Source organism: Sardina pilchardus, chromosome 13 (assembly GCF_963854185.1).
Source record: "Sardina pilchardus chromosome 13, fSarPil1.1, whole genome shotgun sequence".
Classification (NCBI taxonomy): domain Eukaryota; kingdom Metazoa; phylum Chordata; class Actinopteri; order Clupeiformes; family Clupeidae; genus Sardina; species Sardina pilchardus.
The window spans coordinates 5,006,946-5,032,245 of NC_085006.1; the positions used below are offsets into that span (position 1 = coordinate 5,006,946).

At 41.8% G+C, this 25,300-nt stretch overlaps 1 protein-coding gene across 1 annotated transcript; it reads left to right on the forward strand.

Moving 5' to 3' along the window:
- The first annotated feature begins 1,106 nt into the window (after positions 1–1,106).
- LOC134099922 (neprilysin-like) lies at positions 1,107–22,634 on the forward strand. The gene is made up of 23 exons (XM_062552955.1): positions 1,107–1,430; positions 5,636–5,806; positions 6,692–6,727; positions 7,380–7,541; positions 13,374–13,457; positions 13,795–13,890; positions 13,982–14,100; positions 14,536–14,601; positions 15,724–15,858; positions 15,984–16,085; positions 16,201–16,337; positions 16,689–16,782; positions 16,974–17,102; positions 17,802–17,900; positions 18,045–18,122; positions 18,345–18,448; positions 18,711–18,769; positions 19,194–19,313; positions 19,606–19,739; positions 20,167–20,232; positions 20,817–20,912; positions 21,004–21,080; positions 21,199–22,634. Exons 1-23 carry the CDS (start codon positions 1,388–1,390, stop codon positions 21,296–21,298), a joined length of 2,307 nt encoding a protein of 768 aa, XP_062408939.1. The 5' UTR covers positions 1,107–1,387; the 3' UTR covers positions 21,299–22,634.
- The last annotated feature ends 2,666 nt before the right edge of the window (positions 22,635–25,300 follow it).

A 25,300-nucleotide genomic window follows, 5' to 3' on the forward strand; every position in this document is an offset into this window, starting at 1 on the left:
TTGATTGACAAAATGTTGTCTGACTTTGGCACTTCATGACAAGAGGAAACAACTCATTTCAGTTTTGGTATTGAGGGTGTCAAGACCTGTCAGTAAAAGCTGGCTTTCCTTCTGAAAATTCCTTTACTTGACAACGCCGTGCAACCTCATTCAAATGTTTGAATTCACACTAATGCGAGCTGCACTGTTTTACATAAAGTGAGATTTACTGACCAACATGTTTTGAACATACACAAGTCTCCCTCCCTAATGCTTACTTTCCACTTAACCTTTTTAGGAAATGTCCCCACATTGTTCCTAGACCTCCAGGATATTAAAATACATACCACTTAAAGACCTGGTGTATGTAGACCCTTACTTGTTTGCATTCTTTTTACAACCTGTAAATGACATCATTCAAACACAATTTTCATAGTCTAATTTCATCAGTAGAATTTTGCTAGTTCAGTCAAACACTGAATTTCACTGGAAAGTAAAAATCTATCAAAGAGATTTTGGCAGCAGCCTACTCATTTTGAATAACATTACGAAATTAACAACAGCAACTAGATCTGTGTCATTATTGGCAGATCTCAAGGAAATGCTTGATTTAATTTGTCTCTTCAAAATATCTTTCATTATCTAGGCTGCATCATGAAACGGCTGGTTTCACTTTTAAAATATTTTAGTTTTGCACATTCAGCACATCATACTAGCGGGAGGCCGCAGATTCAAATTTTCAATTCAATTTCAATGAGTTAGTGTCTTAGTCTCCCATCATAGCCAGTTCCATCCCCCATCCCTCGAGCTATGACAGTTTTACTAGGCTATATACTCTCCATGTCAATTTAACAACATGACCAAATATGCTCAAGGAGAAAACATATTAAAACAATTAAGAATATTTGCTCAATGGCAAACAGAAATAACATTATTTAATTCTTACTCATTTTGCCAGAGGAGCATTTCCAGTCATACATGCTACATACACTAACACTCGCACCGAATGTTCACGCAGCTCCAGTTCGTTGACAGCATTACTTACAAATACCGCCTTTCGGGGGGAGGCGGCATCAGCCACCGGGAGAACTTAAATACTTCCCTGCGAAGGCACGTTTGCACTTACCGTTCGACGTAGTTATGTTGTGTTGTGTAGTAGACTACATTGTTTCCAAACACACGCAACATTATAACAGCGACACTGTGATTAGAGGTTAGGGATGTCACGTTGTTAACAGGTAGGAGAAAAGCCTTCCCTCGTTGTATGCTGGGCAGAACGCAGTGTATTTCTCTAGCCGCGGAGACCCACACTGATTTGTTACCGTTATCAATTCACTTTTTGATACATGCCAACTTGTCTATCAAGACGTTCTCTTTTTCGATTTAATGGACGTTTGACTGGTTTGTGATGCCCATTTACATCATCGACCGAAAATTTCCAGAGACACCTGGTAAGTCCGCGTATTACAGGCTACCCCGAATCAGTGTATCATTCGCCCGTTATTAATGACAGTGTTGTAGCCTATGCCCGTTGCAGGTAGGCTGTAGCAGATATGTTCGGTGTTAACATTTCAGCCTGCTGTTACATAGCCTAGGCTTCTATCGTGGGCTCGAGTGTTTTTGTATTAAAATGTAGCCTAGTGCCAAAGCGCAACTGTTGTTTCCATCCATAATGCCATCAGTTCCAAATTGAACACCGTCAGGACTTGCTATAATAGATTTATGTTATCTTTGTTTTTTTTTGTTTTTTTTAAATATTAAGTATTTGAACTTTTTATGAAGTTAGAAAACTGCTGCAGAACCCAGGAAGAAATGGATTTATTTTTGAAAGTGTATACTGTACGTCTCTGAGTATAATTGGAAGTAGCCTAACCCTCAGTTTATGAATCGACATTTTTTGAGGGGTCGAGAGATCTCATTGCGACGTAATGCAATTCCTCATTATGCATGATTGTCAAGGCAACAACCATAGAAGCTACAAGTGTTTGACCAAATGTTCATCTGCAATGCTGTTTGCTGTCCAGTGCATTGTCCAGATGAAAAGAATGTGCATGGGATGTGTCCACTCTTAAAGACTGGCTAGTGGATGAATAGGCCATGCAGTTATGGCGTCCCTGGGAGGCCTTAGTAGGCCAAAGTTATATTATTGAGAAGTATTTTGGTTGTCCTAAAGCATAACCTCATGGATTCTTGGAAGTACGTCAGAATGATGCGTTGTGGCTTTGTGATGCTATTGCCTCATTTCCACACATAGACACACCACACACAACCATGCAGAAATGCGCACACACACACACACACACACGCACGCACGCACGCACGCACGCACGCACGCACGCACGCACACACACACACACACACACACACACACACACACACACTTATATACACACACACACACACACGCACACACACACCCTAGTCAACCACGGAGACCTACTGTAAAATCAGAGCTGAAACAAAACATTATCACAGGGTTCTGAATTGAAAACAGTTGAAATATACAATATATTTCTCCTTGCTCTGTATATAAACACAGTTTATGTGTATTTCTGTGTCAGCATTGTTTTTGCTCTACATTGTAAAGAAGAAAAGGTTGTTCATGTAGTGTTTCTTAGGGTGGCTCAAACTGGCTTGCAACTTTGTACTGGCTTTGCGGCATCACAGTGGATTGTTTTGGGTTGTATTCATGGAACTTCTTTCATGCCTTTGATTTCTGAAGAGAACAATGCAGTATTGAATGTATGAGAGCTTTTAAGTATAGGTTTGTGAGACATTTAGGTGCTATCCATAAACATTCTCTTTCTTTCGCTGAAACATCAATACAATGCTGAGCTTAAGAGAACCCTAACCATTTCAGGTCAGGTGCACTTTTCTTCCAATTAGCAGTGAAAATGGTCTTCTGCAAACAGGGTGTTAATGAATGGCAGATGAGCATGACCTGGAAACCCAGCTGATACATCCTTTCCAAACTCTCAGAGTGTAGTAACTTACTCCCCCTGCTCATCTCGTTTAGGAGGAGATAGTGGGTGATAAGGAACAGATTCTGCGTGTGTGTGTGTGTGTGTGTGTGTGTGTGTGTGTGTGTGTGTGTAACTGAGTTAGAGAAAGGGAGAGAGACTCTGTGTGTATGTGTGTGTGTGTGTGTGTGTGTGTGTGTGTGTGTGTGTGTGTGTGTGTGTGTGTGCTGGGGGTGGGGGGGTATTCTGGCTCCCAGTGAGTGTGCTCGCTGGGTGAGTTCATACTGCCAGCAGCTGTCAATGCGGGGCTCTGTGCAGCAGTTAACCAGTGATTTGGCGTCTCGGCTTGTGGGGTTCTTAGACCACTTACTGGAGGAAAACACCTCATCAGTGCTTGAATTTCAACTCCTGTCACCCCTCTGTTTCTCTTGTAAACACATTTGTTTTTCTAGCCATATCTTAAATCAGCTTCTCTCTCTCTCTTTCTCTCTCTCTCTCTCTCTCTCTCTCTCTCTCTAGGACAGCCAATCTGTTTATCTTCAGAGTAAGCAATAGCCCTTTACAAATGGCTTTTATCAAGCAATTCACTAAAGGAAGAAGATGCAATAAAAGTCATTCTAAACATAATATGCCCTCTAATATGTTGTTCTACTTTTTAAGCACACAAAACTACCTCAAACACACTACATACACAGTCCATGCAAGCAGAATTCTTGGAAGATACAATTATAATAGTGTTGTGTACCCTGGCCTCAGGTTAGAGGCTTGTAATTGGGTCCGTCTGTTTGTCTGGCTCTGTGTGTGTGTGTGTGTGTGTGTGTGTGTGTGTGTGTGTGTGTGTGTGTGTGCTTGTGTGTGTCGCCTCACTTAACATAAAAAGTACTGTTCCGATTCAGGCTACTAATCCTGATTGGGATTCAACGCCAGAATTTTTGTTTTCACTTTATTTGATGTGCAGTTGCCTTACTGCTCTTGTGATAAATGAGTGACTGGAATAAGAGGAGGTTAAGGTGCCACAGACTTACCTGGCTAATCAACAATCTTTGGAGTAGTAAGTCCTATTTAATGCATGCTAATGCCTGAAGCATGACACATTCCAATGAGTTTTAGAAGTTTTCGAAGAAGTTTTACTTTCAGCTATAAACAGAAATTGTCAGCTTTGTTCAGAATCTACGCACAGTCGAAGAAATTGAGCTTGGCTTAACCTCACAGCAAAGGAGCAGCAACATGTAAGCGTTTTATAGAGATTTTTAAGTACTGCTTGGCTTTTAATGCCCTTTGGAACTTTATTTTTTGTCTTGAATGCAGATATACACAGTGTCCTGCTTTCCCATTAGATGGGCCGAATGTTTCAAAGTCCGTATTTAATTAATAGCGATGCCATAATCACAGGGCTCTTTTAAGACAATCTGAGTCTGTCTTCCTTGACCATGACCCAGTCATCATTCCTCTCTCATCAAGGAAGACTCCGAGCTAGTGCTGACCTCATCCCAGCCACAGTGCGGTAAGAACGAGGACCCCCTCTAGGTGACAAACCACCACTTGCTGTATCTTGGAACTTAAAATGAGGATGTCCATGTGAGTAAGAACAGATGGAGCAATCAAGCCACCTAAGCAAACCGCTCATGCCAAGTCATTCACTGAGCCAACCACGGATCACCAAAATGTGTTCAGTGTTAAAAGACACACACACACAGCAGCCTTCATTCCAAGCGATTAGTCACCCTTTTGCGTACATGTCTTAGACCCCAACTGTGTTCCATCTTTTCAAAAAGCAGCCCTTTTAAATAAGGCATTTATGTGGATGGCTTTGATAGTTTCTGACTAAACAGACTCCAAGACATTAATATCCATAGCCATGTCTTGAGTATCTACACACTGCTTAAAAAACAACTCTGACTGGACTGCCATGTTGCCAAAAGTCGGCCTCTCTCCTCTCAGTAGAATCTTTGGAATAGAACAGGCCTTTTACTCAAAGAGAGTTTGTAAGACTTTGTCCTCAGGTCGGGGTCTTCTCATGTCAGCCAAAACTCAGCAAGACCTGTCCATCTGCAAAGCTGTGTCAGCACAACAGCTCCACAGTCAGTGTGTTTGAGTGTGTGTGTGTGTGTGTGTTTGGGTCGGAGCAAGAGGGACAGAGCCTGCATGTGTGTGACACTGCTGATGCAAGGAGTAATAGCCTGTGGAGATTAGTATAAAGCAAACGACAAGACTTTTTCCCCCGCATATTTCTAATTTGTCTGGAAATCGTGAAGCAAGCCAGCATTGGCATTAATGAAGGAAGACTAAACCTCATCTTTAGAGACTAAGGATCGTTGTCTGTGTTCAGCAGTCTTTTCCCTCATCACTCTCACAAATCAGGATGTTTTCATAGGAAGCTAGGTTAGAAAAAAACATCCTCAAATTCATTTTTACTGTATATGGTCATGGGAAGGGGAGATAACACACAAGCCAACACACCTAAGCTAGTCAGTATGTTGTTTTGTGCCCTGGCTCAGAAGCTCTGAACAAATATGAGAGCAGGCTTTACAGCAATTATATCGCCAAATACCAAAGTGAGTGTGCTAGCTTCCTTTTATCAGTGCTGTGCCAGTGGTGCTGTTTGCTCGCTAGTTTTAGACAGGCCTCCATAATGCCTGTGTAAACACTTACAGTACTCTGCCTTTGTCTGACTGTGTCCTTATGGTCTATTACAGGTGAATTGGGACAGGCATCACCTGACGGAGTGCTGATGATGGCCGACAACACCCCTAAGTCGATGAGAAAGCCTCGGTGGACATCACTGGAGATTGGCCTCATCACAATTGTATGTCTGCTGTTCATCATTGTCATAGCCCTAAGCATCCTGTTTGCCACACAAGACAATGGTGAGTGAGAAATAACGACAGCAACAACAATAATAGCATATTGCTCTTTTGTCTGTGTGGGCCAGGGGCCCTCACATGGACACAATCCCTGCCATTCCTAAATGGCCATTCTTGGGTAATAACGTAAGGTGTGAGGTATGTGTTTTTCACACTTTTCAAAAGATAAGTGTACTGAGGTTTAGCGAGGCGATGGCTTGGTGTGATAGGTTGTGCAAAGACAAAGTGAACACTTGTGTGTTTGTCATCTGTGTAAATAATCTGTTTTCCAGTTAAAAAGTGCAGCGTTAGTGGTCTGTGTGATGGGCTGTGTGACTGCTACGGGTCCAAATGTGTAATCCACCTGCCATTTCATGTGAATGGTGTAGTATATGACATGCCATTTCCCTGTTGATTTAAATTAAAGTGCCTAGTGGGCTGGTTTACAAAACACAAAATCTATCTAAATGGTGTCTGGATGTTTCTCAATAATTAGTGCTGTAGCCATTGGAGCACTGCTCAGTAATATGTGAAGGCAAGCCTGACTTCTACCTCATCAGCATTTTCCCCCGAGTTAATTTGTGAACAGCTTTGCCAAGCAGAATGCCAACAAGCAAAACGTGGCACCTGGAGGAGCATGATTGTGGTGATAGTGATACCTTAGGATACTCAGTTAAATTGAGTATAAACATACCTTACTCTAAGGTTGATCATTGTCATAGATACATGTAATCATACACATAAAATCAAATATTGTAAAGACGTTTCAGAATGTAAATACAACTATACATACTGTTATAGAGAAATTATTATCTAAAAAAGGTATTAATAGTCCAATCTTAAATAAAACAGGACATTGCAATAACTTGTGGCAATGTTTCACCTTGTTTTTATTCATTTGTCTTTTAGGCGGGATATGCACCACAGCAGATTGTACCCAGTCTGGTAAGATTTAGTCCTGTGTCTGAATTGACCTCCGATTGTCTTGCACTGTCTTGTTAATGTTGATGTTGATGCTGTTCTGGGCATACATACTGTATATGAGTGACATGGTATGATTAAGGTGAATGAGACTCCCACTTTGGTATTTAGGCCACCACATATTTGCAGATACATGTAACAGAATTGGAAAATGTCATACTTTCCATCTCCAATTCTAAGATGAGTGTTGTGTGAGTGTGAGTGATGAGTGAAATAGTGCAATGCTTTATGATTCTTCATTTTTCTGAATGAAAAAAATATGATATGAATTTGAATGTCATAACTATGCACCATATTCCAAAATGCAACATACACAATAACTATGCTTTATTCAAAATTGCAACATACAGTACTCTTTGGTAAAAAGCATACTATGTAGGCCTATTAAGATGAGATGTAGATTTGGCAAGGATGTAGATTTGGGATTTGACAAATTCCTACAGTACTTTCATGGAACTGTCATAGCCTTCTTACAGTAATACATTTCTCGACCATGCTACTCTAAAGAAACTTCTATAGATAGATGTTCATAGTGCTCTCTCTGTCCCGCAATGCTTGTTTGCCCTCATTGCAGTTGTTTTTTTTTTTTATTCTCTGTCGGTACTTACCCTTGCAGCTGCGCGCCTCATTGAGAACATGGACTCCAAAGTGGACCCTTGTGAGAACTTTTACGAGTATGCATGTGGAGGCTGGCTGAAGAAGAACATCATCCCAGAGACCAGCTCCAGATACAGCACCTTTGACATCCTCCGACACGAGCTAGCCGTGGTGTTGAAAGGTAATGAGCAAATGTCATGCAAATGTTTGACTTGTATCACTTAGCGAATACATTTTGTCTCAAAACTGCCAGACACTGTAACAAGCCCCCACAGTTCATATCTGTAGCCCTGTCTGTCTGTCTGTCTGTGTGTGTGTGCAGAACTAGAATATTTATTTTTTTCACTCAACAAATCCTTAGTGATTTACAACCACCGTTATGGGTTATTTTTCTGTTTGGCCTACTTCTGTCTGGAAGAAAAGAAGGCTTCCAGAAATAGTGTTGAAGGCAGATCTACTGACCACCAAAAATGAAAGCCATTTTGGAGTACAGAGAACTTGGCAGCAGTAGGGCTGATGTGGAAGCACACCTCTGACCGGCCCCAGCACCTGAACGTTATTGCCCACAGTTGAAGCCTCTGGGAGCAGGGGTCAAGAAAGCGTAGCTCGTTAGCCACCAACCTGACATGCTGATTTACAGGGTAGGGTCCTGTTGCACCCCAGGGAGGGGGCGGGATGGCTTTGAAAGGGTAACATGTGCCACGGGGTGTGGGATTGCTCCTTCAGCTTCAGGATGCAGGGGAAAGGAGAGCACGGCTACATGCAGGGCATACTGCCTGAGCAATGCTGAGCTCATGCCAGTGGGGGCCATGGTGCTGAGGGCTGGTGGAATGCTGCAATGTGTTAAGCTTTTCTCAGCCTAGCTGTGACCACCGGGGCTATCAGTTATGAACGTGAGAGAGCAATATATACGTAAGCACGAGAGTGCAAAGGGCAAGACCTTCACTCTTTTGTCCCTTGTAATTCCCCATGCCAGCTGTTCTTCCTGTTGTCCAAAAGAACAAGCGCTTTTGTTTTTTCTGTTCTTTGTTTATCATGTGTACTTTCTCTCGCTCTCACTCTGTCTGTCTCACTCAATTCCAAGGTGTCCTTTGATAGAAAAACAATTATTGCGACAGACCTTATCCTTTTCTTCTGTTGTTGACAAAGCATATTGTAATTCAACCACACTTGATTAGAGGGACACTTGACTAGAGGGCTTTTTTAAAATAATAATTTCTTAAAGTAAAAGTGAACGTCAAGTCTACTTTTCTGACCTTGGTGATTGTTTCTTTTGACTAAACAAAAGATTGAGGTTATGAAGACACATTTTTGATTTGTAGGCTAATGATTGTTTCATATTTTAAGAATACAGACTTTTTTTCCTTTCATCAATTCAGAAAATTAACACTAGTGCTTACTTGAACCCTCTGGTCATGACTTTACAACTAAACATGTTACAACAGATGGCAAATTTTCATATTGCTTATTGCATAGAAACATTGTGTTACCACCACAGGTAATCAACATAACATTTTGGATGCCACAATGATTCAGAAGAACTACGTTGACTTAAGTATTAATGGAAAGCTGACTTGTACTATGGTTGTCTTCTCCCCTTAGGGCTGGCACACTGTGCAAAAAGTCTGTTCTGTGTGCCTTTTAATTGCTCTGTTTCACAGTAGAAAGGAGTGGCGTGAGAAGGAGATAGAGATAGATTTGATGTTTTTGGCTCTATGTTCTGTTGTGCCAACAAGTTCCCAAACTTCTGGATAAGGAAGAATAACTATTAAATGGCAGGAATGTTGTGGTCGATTGCAGTGGGTATGTGTGTGTGTGTGTGTGTGTGTGTGTGTGTGTGTGTGTGTGTGTGTGTGTGTGTGTGTGTGTGTGTGTGTGTGTGTGTGTCTGTGTCTGTGTGTGTCTGTGTGTGTCTGTGTGTGTGAGAGAGATATACTGGAATGAAATGAAGTATTTACCTTATGCCTCACACTATTAGTTTTTGAAGGTGTGGCAATGTTGTGGAATTTAGCAGATGGCATATTACAGGTCTTGAAGCACACGGCATAATCCCTGCGCTTCCGATTGACCAGATTGGACATTATGGATATGGTTGTCAAGCAGGCCAAACGGCTAGGATCAGGCAGCTATCATCAGAAAGTCCATGATTGATCCTTTCTTCTTCACCCCCAGTACAAGGAAGCTTTATCTCAGTTTACTCACATGAGGCTGGTGTGTAGTATCTGTGTGCAAAGAATAGTGTGTTATCTGGATACTGATGACATTTAATATTGTTCAGGGGATATGAAAAAGCTAAATGACAGCAGGTGGGCAAATGAAAGGTCAGTAGACCAGATAGTATGGGTAGGGTGTGACATTGATGCATTAAAGCTTACCCATTTCCAGTGCCAGTGAAGAGTTAAGTGTGTCAAACACTTGGACAAGAGACGCAAATGATATCTGCAGCATTGACAGATTTACCACATCTCGGTTGAAAGATATTCGAGACATCGTAAAGTTCAGTCATGGAATTTAGAGTTTGACTGAAAACATTTTGTATTGATACTCCTGGTTGTAGCAACACTGTTCTCTTTGTGACTCTGTTGAATGCTGGTCAGAGTGCAGAACGTCATAAAAGGATGTCCTGAGACAAGTCACGTCTCCTCTTTCCTTCACTCCTTCCTCTTCTGTAAAGAGCCCACTGAAGCCTGCAAAGAGGATGAGCAGCCGTGCCAGATCAAATAGTGATATTAATGTGGAATGCCTAAAGTCCAATGCCAAGGGCATGGTACGGTTTGAAAGGCTTTTCCATATGCATGGAGGAGATGCCGAGAGGAGGGTTTCCTGTTCGCTCTCGAGCAAAAGAGAAGCCCAGAGTCCAGGGTTGTACGAGGCCACCACATGTGGACAACAGGTTTGCGTATCACGTTACCCCAGCAGTGAAGATGCTGGACCTGACAACAGAGTGTCTCAAAGAAGCTGCCGTGAAAAAAAAACGGATTTATTCCCAGCGGGAGTAGGCTGATCGTCTGACTGATCAGTGCCCTCATTCATTTGCTGCTTGAAACGAAGCCTTTAACACTAAAAGAAGAATCTGCCTTCAAGTTCATTCTCCATCTCTATCGATTTGTTGCTGTAGATAGGTGTAAGAGTGGCACTGGCTGTCCAAGTCAGACAAATGGTTATTGTGTTTCTGACATCAGGTGCTTTTGGGATCTCCTGACAGAATGTTATTTGCCCACCTGGCTTCTGGGGGATGCAGCCTGTCATAGCACCAGCGTGAAGTCTTTGTTGGCTGAGTGCTGTGGTGTTCATCCAGACGTGCCTTAGTTTTATGGCATGGTAGATACACTTTCACTGCCTGTACTGCACTGTCTGTTCTCCACATTGTCCAGTCCAGTCCAGAATCATAGCACATGTTTGGATAAGATGTCAAGCTTAAGCGTAGCATCTCTGTATCACTGTGTCCATAATCCAGTGTTTTATAGCATACAGAATACACAAGTGTGGATATCTAACCATAACAACCTCATATGTGTGGCGTCTGAGATAGCAGCCATGGCAGGAAGGTAATGTCTGGGTAGGAGACCCTCAAGCAAAAGTGATAACAAAAAAAGCTCTTTCACTGGTTTTACACAGAGCAGATATCAGTGGCAAACAGAGAATGGAGAAAGAAAATATTTCTGCCCTCTTGGTTGTCCTTCTGTAAGGCTGTCCCTTGGTTAAAGGCTCCTGTGGTAGTTTGGGTGTGGTTGGTCAGAAGCAGATGACCAGTGCCCACTGAGGTAGGAGAGGTCCTGAATGTTTTCATGGTTGTGTCCTGATTAGAGTCATATTTGGATTGAGAAAGTCATGAATAGACAGGATTTTTTAGCCCACTCTCGAATAAGAATGCAATCACATCACACATCACACAATGCATCACACAATCATAAAGGGAATTTTAAAAATGAAGATCAAATCATAGAATATTAAGTAATCTCTTGAAAAAAAAAAACGATTGTAGTTAAAGACAAACCACTTCAGAAACATTGGTCTATGTCAAGGCCAACCCAAAACAAATGAACATAATGGAACACTTCTTTTCAACAACTGTGAGTCTCTCACTGAGATGCCTGTATGCTTCCATGCTGTTGGACTAGAAGCCTTCCCTTCCCTCTCTGGCTGCTACGCTGGTTGGTCTGCCAGTTTGACCATGATGCTCTGTTATTAGAACAAGTGAAGTGGGGCCCTCATGGCAATAAGCACATGGCAAAGCAACTGTTTATAAACCATCTGATTTGTAATAGTCATTGTCTTAACATGTTATACGCACACACTCACACACACACACACACACACACACACACACATAATCAAGCTTTACAGTTAAACTCAAACATAACTGTAAAGCTGTCCACATGTTGCATTGTGTTCCATTATAATCGTAGAAAGGGGGAGATTCTGCAGCAGCCGACATTATGGTTCTCCCCCCTACATAATTTCCTACAGACTTGCTATACTGTGTATCTCTTTCTTCAATGTGTTATGACTGTGGCATCACAGTTGACAGCTTTTATGACTTTTATGAACAGTTTTGGGAACATTTATGTAGTTCATCATAAAGGGTGTATTTAGATGTCATGTGGCTGCCATTAAGTGTTTCCAAATGTTTTATGATGTTTGTAAAGCTTAAAATGTGTCTGTATACATGATTTGCACTTGAATGCGCCCCCTAGTCTGTTCTTTGGGGACATCATTGTCAAGCTGAAATGCCAAAAGAGATAGCTTTTTTTTATGAATTTTATTAGGTTATGCTGCCTATTACTGTAGTGTTGTCCAGCAGTGTCCAGTATATGATAAAGAATGTGTGTGTGTGTGTGTGTGTGTGTGTGTGTGTGTGTGTGTGTGTGTGTGTGTGTGTGTGTGTGTGTGAGTCAGTGAGAGAGAGAGATAGAGAGACATAGAGGGGTGGAGGGGAGGGGGGAGATTTTTTGAAGCTGGAGGGACTCCTGCCTTGCCTTCCCCAGGCGGTCGGTAATCCAATCACACACACAAGATGTGTGCCCTTTTACAGGAAGCCCCCTCACTCTGCCTCTGCCCCCAATTAAAACTAAAGAAGAGCGTATATACTGCTTTCCAGGACCATGAATGGAAAGGCTCACTATTTTTGTGTTGAGCGTGTGTTTGTGTGTATGTGTGTGTGTGTGTGTGTGTGTGTGTGTGTGTGTGTGTGTGTGTGTCAGAGAGAGAGAGAGAGAGAGAGAGAGAGAGAGAGAGAGAGAGAGAATGGGTGTATGTTTCGAGACAGGAAGAACATTAAGTTAATTTATATAGCGTGTTATAGTGAGACTCAAAGGACTGCACAGCATGCAAGGTTGGATGAAAGAAAAGATCTCTTTAGAATGTGACATTTGCATGCAGTATCACCTTGACAAATGTATTTAATTAAAATACAAGGTTAATTAAATTACATTAAATTAAATTAAATTTACAAGGTTTTGTGAGCAAAATTACTGAATCATCTTTACTGTCTTGATTTCTTCTTGATTTATCCTCAGATAGACCAACATGCACATAGTCATGAAAAGACAAGTTCAATTTGTAGGTCTGTTGTTCCTTCAACCACCTATTGTGTGAAATGTGTGCCAATTACCTTCAGCTGATGACACTGAAAAGATGACTAAAGGTGGAGGATTTCATCCCTCAGTTACACTCATAGGCAAAGTTCATTATGAATTAATGTGTTGTTTATTGTGTTTTCATAATGTTCAGCTTTGCTGGTTACAACAGATTATAGTGCACCATTCACGCACACATTACCAGAGTATCAACAATTATAAGATTTGTGAGTTGTAAACAATACTCCACCAGACAGAGATATTTGCATGTTCTTTGTTATGTAAATGTTGGTAAAACATTACACGAGATTGTTGCGCTTCAGAACTGTGCATCATAGTTGTGTATACTGTTAGAAATGTCATAGTTTTGTTAAAATAGTGAAGATTATGAAATGACATTTCTGACAAAATGACTTTCTCTTGTCTCAATGCAGGAGTACTAGAAAGACAAGACACTAGCAACAGCAGTAATGCCTTGACCAAAGCCAGAGTGCTCTACAAGTCCTGCATCAATGAAAGTAAGCAGCTGGTCATGTGTTCTACACCTGCCTATGATCCAGAAATGATATCTAAGATGCATCAGTACTTGTAGACCATGTTAGACCATGGTCTTACTTGTGGCTTTGTTTCACCAAGTAGGCTATAGTCTTGGACTTTAGCCCTTTATGTAGCTTTGCATTTCATCCATGCGTTATGGAATCATGAACTCATTTGAACATTGAATTGTGAGCTATTATCTATCTAATCTATCTTATCTAATATTTATGAATGTATTAGGTATATTTAGACCGACAAGGGAAAACTCAATGGGGAAGATTTTGCATCTACTTCATCTGCACTGCATTTTCCTGACAGGTCTCATTGAGCGACGAGGAGGGTCACCTTTACTGTCCGTGCTGCCAGATGTCCTCGAGTGGCCAATAGCAACAGACGACTGGGACACCAAATATGGTATCCAGGATGTATTACTTGTTAAATGTGTGTTAGTAGTTGCCATGTTTCTCATTACAGAGGAATTTTAATGTTTTCCCCTCCTCTTCAGGAACTCAATGGAAGGCAGAAGACATCATAGCCAAACTCAATGAGAAATATTTGAAACCAGTCCTTATCTATTTTTTTGTCAGCACTGATGACAGGGACTCCAATTCTCATATCATTCATGTAAGTATTCCGTGCATATCAGGGAGCATTTCGACCATTACTGTCCATCTTTTGTCCTTGTAAGTGGTCCATCTTCCTTCTCTCTTTTCCTCTCTTTTCCTGTCTGTCTTTCTCATTTAAGACAAGACAGACAAACAGCACACACACACACACACACACACACACACACACACACACACACACACACACACACACACACACACAAATAGAGAGGGGGAATCTATTTAGACAGACCTTGTGGAAACATTTCGGCCAAGAAAAATAATCATAAAATAAGGTTGGTTTTCCAGATAGAGCGTAACTGCAGTTTCAGTGTACTTTTACTCTATCCTTGTGCTCACTGATACTTATTGTGATTGGGTCTTTTGGATCTTGTATAATATGTCACTGTTTCACAGTGAATGGATGATTGTGTGGTTTTATTTCATGTGCCAGATTGATCAGCCAAGTTTAGGCCTCCAATCCAGGGACTACTATGTGTGTTCAGGACCATATAAAGAGGTATGTCTGCAACACCAGCAATGCACACAATAGCACACAAGTGAAATAATACTGGTTTGCCCATATGGTGTGCATTATGATTACATGCATGTACACAATAGACTGGGTAAACCCTGTTCAATATGCCGGCAATTTGATTTTGTCCTGCAGCCCAGGCTGGAAACCTCCACATTTTTCTATCCAGCTTCCATTACAAATCTGCGGAGACCAATCACAAACTGGCTTATCCACTTGGTTGGTCTGACTGGTTGAAAGACTATCGAAATGCGTACAGTAATTAGAATTATGCTGCTGTGCAGCAGAAAATACAGAGCAGACTCCCCAGACTAATGTTCAATCTAAAAAAAGTTTGAGCTTGGTCTGGTGATAGCCAGGCTAAATAACCAATTGATTCAGTACATATTTTAAGGAAAGCTCTATTCACATAAGCAGTGGGACATTTCTCCTCTGCCAACCTCAGTTTGTTGCTCAATCTGATTCTGTGTAAGCAGTTTCAGGTTTCCTCATTAGGAGCAGGATGGCCATGCACATGTCTGAGGCCCCCAGCTGTGACGAGAGATGGAGATAACAGCCCACAGAGCCGCCTTATGCTCCTCTGTCCATGTCCACGAGAGGCCGGCTCTGCCCAGCTCATCAACCTTTACCCAGCACCCCCCCCCCCCGTCCTATTTTAGTAATCCAACCCCCAAACGTGATGCTATGATTAGTGGAACAAAACTAAACCTACTTTTCTAAATGTTCACAAGGATATTATCTAGGTCTGCTGTCCGAAAAAAAAAGGAAAAAAAAAAAAACACAAACCAGATGGAAGTATTTCCAGTCCAGCTTCACATAGTAGTTCTGCTCCCACTTTAAATAGGGTACGAGAGTAACACATAAATATTCAGAGATGGGCTCTCTACTGTCTGCTGTCTCCAGGGGAGACTATAGGGGATGCTTTAGTGGGAGGGGGAAGTGGATTAATGTACCACCTAGTGGGCCACTAAAACTGGTACCTCAAGATCTCAGGAGAGCCTCTGGAGGCTGTGGTTAGTGTGGTACATTATTTAGCATGCAAGCTGTCAATCCATGAATGTGTCTCAGAAATATCAAGATGCTAACAACAGTACATCTCTTCCCCAGGTGTGCGATGCCTACGAAACCTTCATGTTTGAAGTGGCCAAACTGATGCGTTCAGACAGAGGTCTAGAGATAAATGAAACTGCCATCAGAGAGGAAGTCAACCTTATAATACAGCTAGAACAAGATATGGCTAATGTGAGCACCGTTGTCTTATTTCTGTGTTTTTTGTGTGTGTGTGTGTGTGTGTGTGTGTGTGTGTGTGTGTGTGTGTGTGAGCTTTCCGCTGTTACAACCGTTTATTTTTTTCTCCTGCTTCCCAGGCAACAGATACATCAGAGGAGAGAAATAACCCGACACTTATCTACAACAAGATGCATCTTGGGGCCATGAATGTCAACTTCACCTTGGAATTTGAGAGTGGTGTAAGCAGAACAGCACAACGGCCTCTTTGTGTCATGCTCTCAAATATGAAGTGCAAACATGTTGTACACATTATAAATGTTTAATCATTTTAATTATGCCATTTTCTCTCACCAGGTGTTCAACTGGACTCACTTCATCAACAAAATCATGGAGACAGTAAACCTCACTGTGACAGATGCTGAAGACATTGTTGTGTATGCACCAAACTACCTCAGAAAACTTAATGCTATTATTAATAAGTACTCTACCAGGTAAGTCATAGGGGACTGCTACAGCAGTATTGGGCAATGGCACATTCCATGACAAACATACCAATGTGCTTTCTTTGCATATTTCCCTAACTCTTCATCTGACTGACTACATGCTTCATATATGGTAAATGTGAAGTTGTTTTGGATAAGAAATGTGGAAGATGTTACAAGTTGACATTTACATCTTGACCTCAACAATATGGCGATTGCCTCCGGTTGTGATGTGCCTAAAGGCACAGAAATGTTTAGCAACAATATGATGAGCATATGATGCAGTTTGCCTGTGGGCACATTTTAAACGAGCGCTCAGCACTGCACTAGGATGGTAAAAATGACTGTTTTGTCCCTTAGACAAATCCAGAACTACATGGTTTGGCGTTTTGTGATGAGCATGGTTGGGGGGCTCAGTAAGTCATACAGAGACACCCGCAAGCCACTTCAGAAGGTGAGCTGCCAGACACAACAATAACATCAGCTAAAGCACCATTTCCTCTACTGTCCTTTGCCTCACAGCTATTTATGCCCAGCCATTCATTTGTTGGAACTAAAAACAAGAGGAGGCTAACTGATAAGCGCCTGGTTAGCAGACTAATGACACTGTGAATGACCACACTGTCCTTTGGACTCCCCCGGCAGGCCATCTATGGGACCACATCTGAAGCCGCCATCTGGCAGCAGTGTGCCAATTATGTCAACACCCACATGGACTACGCAGTGGGTAGACTGTACGTGGAAGAGGCTTTCTCAAAAGATAGCAAAAGCATGGTAAGCTGAGCTTGGCTGTCATGTGTGCTGATTTATGTGTTTGTGTTTGTGTGTGTGTGCGCGCCTGTATGAGGACTGCATGTCTATGGCACCTGTCATTACAGATCTATTGCTCTTTTTTCACAGGCTGACTGCCCTTCTATGCGGTTTCAATCTCTTTCTCTCTCTCTCTCTCTCTCTCTTTCTCTCTGTCTCTCTGTCTTTCTCTCTTCTCTCTCTCTCACTGCAATATATAACAATGGGTTGTCCACAATATTTAGCATTATAAGCCACGTGTGTGTAAGTGCGTGCGAGTGTGTGCATGTCTGAGTGTTTTGTTATTGTTTCTCTGAACTCTCTCTGGCCTCTATGCTGAGCGCGTTCCACTGTTTGAAGTCACACGGAGCACATTTGAACTGTACACATGCTGTACAGTACGGCCTATCATCCCTCTCATGCACAAGGCTATTTTGAGGCTGTGATGACAGGCAGGGAGAAGTCTCAATCGGTGTGCTAGATTTAAACAGCCATTAATGTATGGCAAATCCCAATGTCCTTTCCATTCATACGGACACCAAATATTTATAAGACTCGGTGAAGTCGATGTGAAATTAGTTCTCTATCTAAAACAGTTTTTAATTTATTGCTTCAGTCAAATGTACTGTACATGTTGTAACGTTTAAAGATCTAGCCTGTGAGTGTGTCTTTTTTGTGTCTCAGATGGATGAGCTGATTGCTGAGATACGAGACGTTTTCATCAGTAACCTCAATGATCTCCCATGGATGGACTCGGAGACCAAAAAGGAAGCTGCTAAAAAGGTGAGAGATGATGTTCCCAGACAGGACTTCTGGAGTTAATCTAATGCATGGTCTACTATTTATCTTCTGAGAGGAGATGTTGACTCTGCGTTGGGTTTCCTTTACCCTGCTGCATCAGCTCACCTCTCTGTGGTCTTCCCTCAGGCCCTGGCCATAAGCGAGAAGATCGGCTACTCAGAAAACATCATGGATGATAGCTACCTTAATAAGGAATATGAAGGTGTAAGTGGCCTGCTGTGATCAGAAGCTGCATTTGAGGTTAATTGCTCAAACTGCACGATGTATGTATTGCTGTTTGATCTGATTTATAGATTGGGGTCATATCATCTCTTTTAACCCAAATGATGATATTAGGCATAGTAAGGGCCTCTAGTTTTAGGCATCAATAAAAAGATCATGGTATTTGAGAGTGTTTCCTGAATATCTCCCCTTTGCTTTGAGCAGCTAAACTACAGTGCAGACGAGTACTTTGAGAACACGCTGAAGACATCCGAGATGACTCAGAAGAAGCGGATGAAGAAGCTCCGGGTAAAAGTGAACAAAGACGAGTAAGGTCCCTCATTCTCCAACACATCCACTCACACAGCGCATACTGTACACAGCACACAGTCACATGGGTGCACTTAGCCTTCTGCTGTATGTCCTCCCCTTGTCTGTAGTAAAGTCAAAGTAACTTCAATTGGGCGTAAGTAATGCAATGTGATGCGATGCAATGTAATGTTTTGTAATGTAAATGTAATGTAAAGCTATAAGTAATGTATAAGCTATTTGTATTGAATGTGCATTGTCCTATGACTTTCCCCCATTAAGGTGGATTACAGGGCCAGCTGTTGTGAATGCCTTTTATTCAGCAAGCAGAAACCAAATAGGTAACAGTAACAGAATGTCTCTGCTATTTTGGCTGCCTGGAAAAGGTGCTGTTGCTACCTCTTGAAATAAAATGATAATTCCCTAGATACAATGTTTATTTCTGATGTGTGTAGAGGATTTAGCATTTTTTCTATTGCCTTCTGTATGCCCAATTTATTGTGTTTACATAGTTCTGCTAGTTGGTTCATTGAATGCATCTGGTGTCAAAGCAGTCTCAGTTAGACCCACATACAGTATAGTAGATGATATAGCTACATTATCCTATCACTGTAAGTGTTTCGGGGAAAAAATCAGTAAGATGTTTTAAAGCAATAGTAAAAATAAGATTAAAGTTTTTGTCATATTTTGTATTCTCCGAATTGAAAAAGTCAAAGCTAGCTTTTGAGGAGTAACATCTGTTCACTGACACCTTCCCTTTTGTAGTGTTTCCTGCAGCTATCCTGCAGCCTCCCTTTTTCGGCAAAGGTCAAGCCCGCTCCCTAAATTATGGAGGAATCGGAATGGTGATTGGGCACGAGATCACACACGGCTTTGATGATAGTGGTAAGAGGCTCCGCTACAGCCTGTTAATCCACAGGATCTCATTATTTCTTTACCAAGCTCAACACATACAGTAGCCTACATGCCCCAAAGTGTCTCAGCCAGCTCAGCTCAGCCAGCCATATCTACTAATCATAAAAAGTTAATAAGATAGATGAAAGGCAAATGAAGCACGTGCATTTTATTTTATAAAATGAAAATGAGTGAAGCACGTACATTTATTTCAGAAAATGACAATGAGAGATACATACAGACAGCATCTTTCTTTCTGTCTTTCTTTCTTTCTTTCTTTCAGGAAGGAATTATGATAAAAATGGGGACATGACAGACTGGTGGAGTCCTTCTTCCTCTCAAAAGTTTCAGGAGCTTTCGCAGTGCATTGTGGACCAGTATGGCCGCTACTCCTGGGATTTGGCCAATGGACAAAGCGTATGTAATGCTATACCCTGCATCTAGGCTAGTGTGCAGCTCAGAGCCACACATAGACAGAACAAGACCGTCGTTTTCTGTCCTTGAGCTCTCTCCTCAGGCACTTCCATTACTAGAACTAGAAAAAGCAGTGCTATTGGTAGTGTCTGTTCAGGTCAGCTCAGCTCTAATCTTCCTATTTCTTTCCTCTGCCCATCTTCCCACACCACCTACTTATCCTGTTCCTGTGCATCTCTCTCTCTCTCTCTGTGTGTGTGTGTGTGTGTGTGTGTGTGTGTGTGTGTGTGTGTGTGTGTGTGTGTGTGTGTGTGTGTGTGTGTGTGTGTGTGTGTGTGTGTGTGTGTGTCTGTGTGTGTGTGTGTGTGTGTGTGTGTGTCTGTCTGTGTCTGTGTGTCTGTGTCTGTCTGTCTGTCTGTTGGTGTTTCAGCTCAATGGGAATCTTACCTTGGGAGAGAACATTGCAGATAATGGGGGGATCCGCCAGGCCTATCAGGTGAGAAAAGCACTAGCACATCTTTCTCACTCTGACTCAGACACTCAGACATTTCTATACCAATTATCTTTTTTCTTTATCTGTATTTTTTCCACAGTCATAAGCCCAATGTATTCGTTTTGTGCTACAGTAGGTGAATAGACTCTTGGTATTCACTCCAGATAAAGCAGCTTTTTGGTCCTCTGCTGGGAAGATTTGGCCAGTAAAATTTTGCGATCACACATAAAAGACCCTCATTTTGACCCACAGTGGGAAGATGTCAGAGATACTTAAACAAGAAGGATTTGGACAAGACACACTAATTACAGGGCAGCATAAGACAGGGGCAATTGGGACCAATTTTATTGCTGGTGGAAGCACCCCAAGGCTTTGCCCATCGTCAGCATCTTCCTCATGGAATTGGATCCATTTAGTGGTTCCAACCTTGGTCCCCTAAGACTGTAATGAGCCCCAGATTGTCCTGTCAGGCGAAGAATCATAAAATAACATTCTTTAACCCAGAAAGTAGGGAAGAAATCTCAGTGTACTCACTGTATGTGTTTATTCAGCTTGTTGAAATGACTAGTTGAGAACTGTTCCTCCAGGCTTATCAGAACTATGTGAAGAAACACGGAACTGAAAAGCCTCTCCCAGGTATTGACCTCAACCATGAGCAACTTTTCTTCCTCAACTTTGCACAGGTGAGATCTGGTTAAGAAAGGTCATAGATTTGTGCTTAGGTATTAGCTTTGAAATATTAACTTACAATAACCTTTGAAATGTCCTTATTAGGTGTGGTGTGGCACTCACAGACCTGAGCATGCTGCCAACTCGATCAAAACAGATGACCACAGTCCAGGGGAGTTCAGGTAAAACTGCTGCCTACAAAGCCTAATTTATTAAAGAGTAACCTACAATTAAGCTGAAGAGATATTCAACTGAGATATTTGTCTATTTTGTGATTTTTTTCCCCCTCCCCGCGTTCAGAGTTATGGGGTCACTGCAGAACTTTCCAGAATTTGCCAGAGCTTTTAAATGTAAGAAGAACAATGCCATGGTGCCTCAGACTACATGTCGAGTGTGGTAACACACTCTGGAGCAAGACGACAAAGATCTCTCCACTTCACACTAGACCAATAAGGCTTGAATGGGAAGGTCCCATTCTCCACAGGGTAGGCTAGGGCTCCTCAGCGGACCTCGATTATGCTAACAGTACAGAGGCACGTGCCTGTGTTATAGCCTGCCTTCACTGACTTTATTCAAAGTATTTAAGTCTACTTGATGAAATTGTATCCAGTCGTGTGTTTTTGCTGTTGATATTTTTGAAGATGATAGTAATGTGATTTTATTTTTTTAAATTGTCAATCAAGCTTTATTTGATGGCAGTATGTTGTCAAGCTGTGATGGGGATTTTCAGTAGCATACATGTCATATCACAAGCACAAAGCAGATCACTTCAGCTGGAATCAATGAGTCACTTATTGGATTCATATACATGTTTATCATGTTTTTAATGCCAAGAATTTATGAGTAAGAGTATATATAGATGTAGATATATATATTTCAGTGATCTATAGATAAATATGCCTGTAAATACACTGATTACATACAAACAGTGATGTTTCCAAAAATGCTTATAAAGGGGCGCCTTTGATTTACATTAATGTCAGAAATAAGAAACAAATATAATAATATGAAAAACCAAGGGCCAGTGAGTACGCAGTGGTTTGTGTTGTGCACCACGATGCTCATTTCTTTTCAAATTAGTTATATCCACCTCTTGAAGCACTGGCCCAATATAATGGGAAAGAACAGAGAGTCTAATGTTTAAGTGGCAGTAATACAATTGACAATCATACAGAATATTGTTCTAGTTCTTATTTTTAAATTTTTGTATTGTCTGCATCCATCATTCAATTGTTTGTCATACCTATACTGTTCATTCTGCCCTTTTTCTTATCTTTCTGTGTCTGTCTGTGTGTGTGTGTGTGTGTGTGTGCGTGTGCGTGTGCGTGTGTGTGTGTGTGTGTGTGTGTGTGTGTCTGTGTGTGTGTGTGTGTGTGTGCGTGTGTGTGTCTGTGTGTGTGTCTGTGTGTGTGTGTGTGTGTTTGATTCATGCACATATGCCAGCCTTTTTTCCCATCAGTAAACATCGTGTTGGTTCTTTTCTATGTCATACTCCAAAAAGTGTGTGTGTGTCTGTTCGTGTGTGTGTGGCTCTGTCTGTGTGGCTCTGTCTGTGTGTGTGCGTGCGTGCGTGCGTGCCTGTGTGTCCTGTCTTTGATTTGCTTCATGACCACTGCAGCCCTCCTTCCAATCTCATCTCAATCTGTATGAGGACAGACAAATATACCTCAGATGCCTATATTTGAACACTTTATAATGAACATCCTCAAAAAAATAAATCTTGTTTTAATAGTAAATCAATCGTCTATCTTCTCCTGTCTCCCTTACTGTGTGCCTTTTACTTTTGTTGTGACAGCCCCAAGAGTTCCACCTCACTGGGAAGGCATGGGTGGACAAACATACAGTAAGGTCCAGCAAACAGGGGGCCACTTCAGGTTTGCTTTGGCAAAGGAACAAGCCCTGTGAGAGTGCATCACTACACTCCATTATATAGTTCCACTCTACTATGACAGCGTCTATGTAATGCCCATACATGGCATTGATGGGATTCAGTGTTGGTCTATGGATAGTGAGACACTGTGGCCAAATGTTGTACTGGTTATTATGATATGCTGCTATTCACATAACAGTGTTTTTTTTCTAAATATTGCCCTGCTATTTATTTGAATTCTGATGCAGTCTTGCCTGCAGTTCAGCTTGATCAAAAACACATTTGTTGCTGCTCTGGCAGCAAACCCTTAGGCAACCGGAGACATGGCGCAGATCAGATACACCTTTATTAGTCAGGTTTCAGCTGTCTCTCGTGTGCATTTGCGTGTCCACTTTGTGGTCTACAATACACTCGCACGATGCACATCAACGCATACAGATGTGCTAAAGTATGAATATTTTCTCTTTTATTATCCATATTTAATGTGAAGTATGGTATTCACTTTTGATAGGGGAAAGGCTTCCTGCTGCTTTATTCCTTTCCCCTCTAGACATTGTAGCTCTCATGTTTCCGCAATAATTCCCATTCTGGCATATACATTTACTACATGCTGGTTGGCAAAACTGTGGCAGAACATAAGACCAACTTTCCATTAATGTCGTCCTCCTCAGCACGAGTGAAGTCGTTTGACCGATCCCAACACTTGAGTCAGGGTCCTTTGCAAAGCCACTCCTATTTCCCATAAAAAGCTCTGGAGACGCACTCGGGCACTCCGCACTTACTCACGGCATGCCTGCGTCTAATTATAAGCAGTTATCTCTCGACATCTTCTCAGTGAGCATGGGTCAGTGAAGTGGGACTCGTGGCTGTTGGCACATCCTCTTGTGGTTTTGTCTGCTGTGCGTGGAGGGCTGGGGGTGGTGGGAGATGGGTTAAGAGAGATCGCTGTGGGTGTGCTGGCAGGTTAATGTGCTCCCTCTGCACCCCCCCCCCCCCTCACCCCCCTACGCTCCTCAGGAAGAGCACTCCATAGGTCATTTGGACCTCTCACATTACCGAGCTCTTTCTTCCTTTCACACAGTTTGTCCACTTACATCATGTTTTTTGTTCTTTGTAGAAATGAAAAGAAAAAGAAAGGGAAAGGTCCTTTGCCAATGTGGAGCGATGGCATTTGACCTCAAGAGTCTCTGATTGATATACAGCATTGACATGTTCTTCTCACTGAGAAAAATACATTAGTGACATTTCCTGCTGACTGTTTTTATACCGTTCATTCAACTTTCACAGGAAACACTTTCACTGGAACAGAGACAATGAAGATTCTTTGACCTGTTGTAGGGCTCATATCTTCATTTCAGGTTGATTCTGGCAGATGGCAGAGACAGCTTTGAGTTGATTTATCTTCATCCTCTACTGTATGAGCATGGCTACAGAATCCTCCATAGAGATGCAGCTTGTTTAGTCAAGATGGCGGTTGTCTATGCATACTGATCCATAACATAGCATAAGAGTAATGTTTTTTTTAGCCTTATTTTAGTGATTTGGAGATATTCATACTGTTCGGTTCAGATTTAAAAATGATTAAGTTGGAGTTATGTATGCTTCCCCATTCATTTGAGTAGGAGCCTGACCTTGGCCGGGTTTCCCAAAATCGTTAAGAAGCTCTTACTGTAAGTCCTAAGAACTTCTTAGGAGCGTTCTTAGAACATTCTTACAACGCTCCTAAGAAGTTCTTAGCACTTAAGAGCTTCTTAACAATTTTGGGAAACCCGGCCCTTGTTAGTCTGAAATAACGGCACATAGACGTTAGCAAGATGGCCGCTGAGAAGCGAGAAGTGGTTTAGAGGCCTCTTTTTTAGCCTCTCTTTTCATCCGTTGAAATGCAAATCCAGAGCAGTCTGTAGATATTTCATGTGACTACTGTTGGCTATTTAGCCATCACACAAATTTTGATGGAAAAGCTTTGCTCCCAATGAGTAGGCTACAACCTCCTTAGGAGCAATGAGAATTTAAAGGAGAGATTGAGGCTCAATCTCTGCAGGGTTGCTGCCCCCCCCCCCCTCCGATCAGAGATGGATTCATGCCTGGAACAGCAGATGAGAGGAAACTGGAGTCGATAAATGATTCTGTAAATCATGTGGTTACTGGAGAAGAAAGTCGACAGCCAACAAACACAGCAGGCCCCCACTTCAGAGGAGAGGCTCCTTGAGTAACGCTAACACTGAGGGTGCTCACCAAGGGTGCTTACGTCTGCGGCTTGAATGAAATGAAATGACACAGTTACGTTTACAAACTTGACAAACACATTCAGCATCGAATAAACAAAGTATGCTTAGCAGGTCAGCTATGTATTCTAATTTAAACTTTCTAATTCAAAACACTATTCTTTACAAATCTAACATATAATAGGTCTTGGTGATATAAGACCTATTATATATTAGAAATTAGTAAGAGAGTGCTAAGAGCAAATCATTCATAAAACTTGTAAGATCAGAAATGGCAGTGGCAGAATCAGAGAGCATATTCAAACGT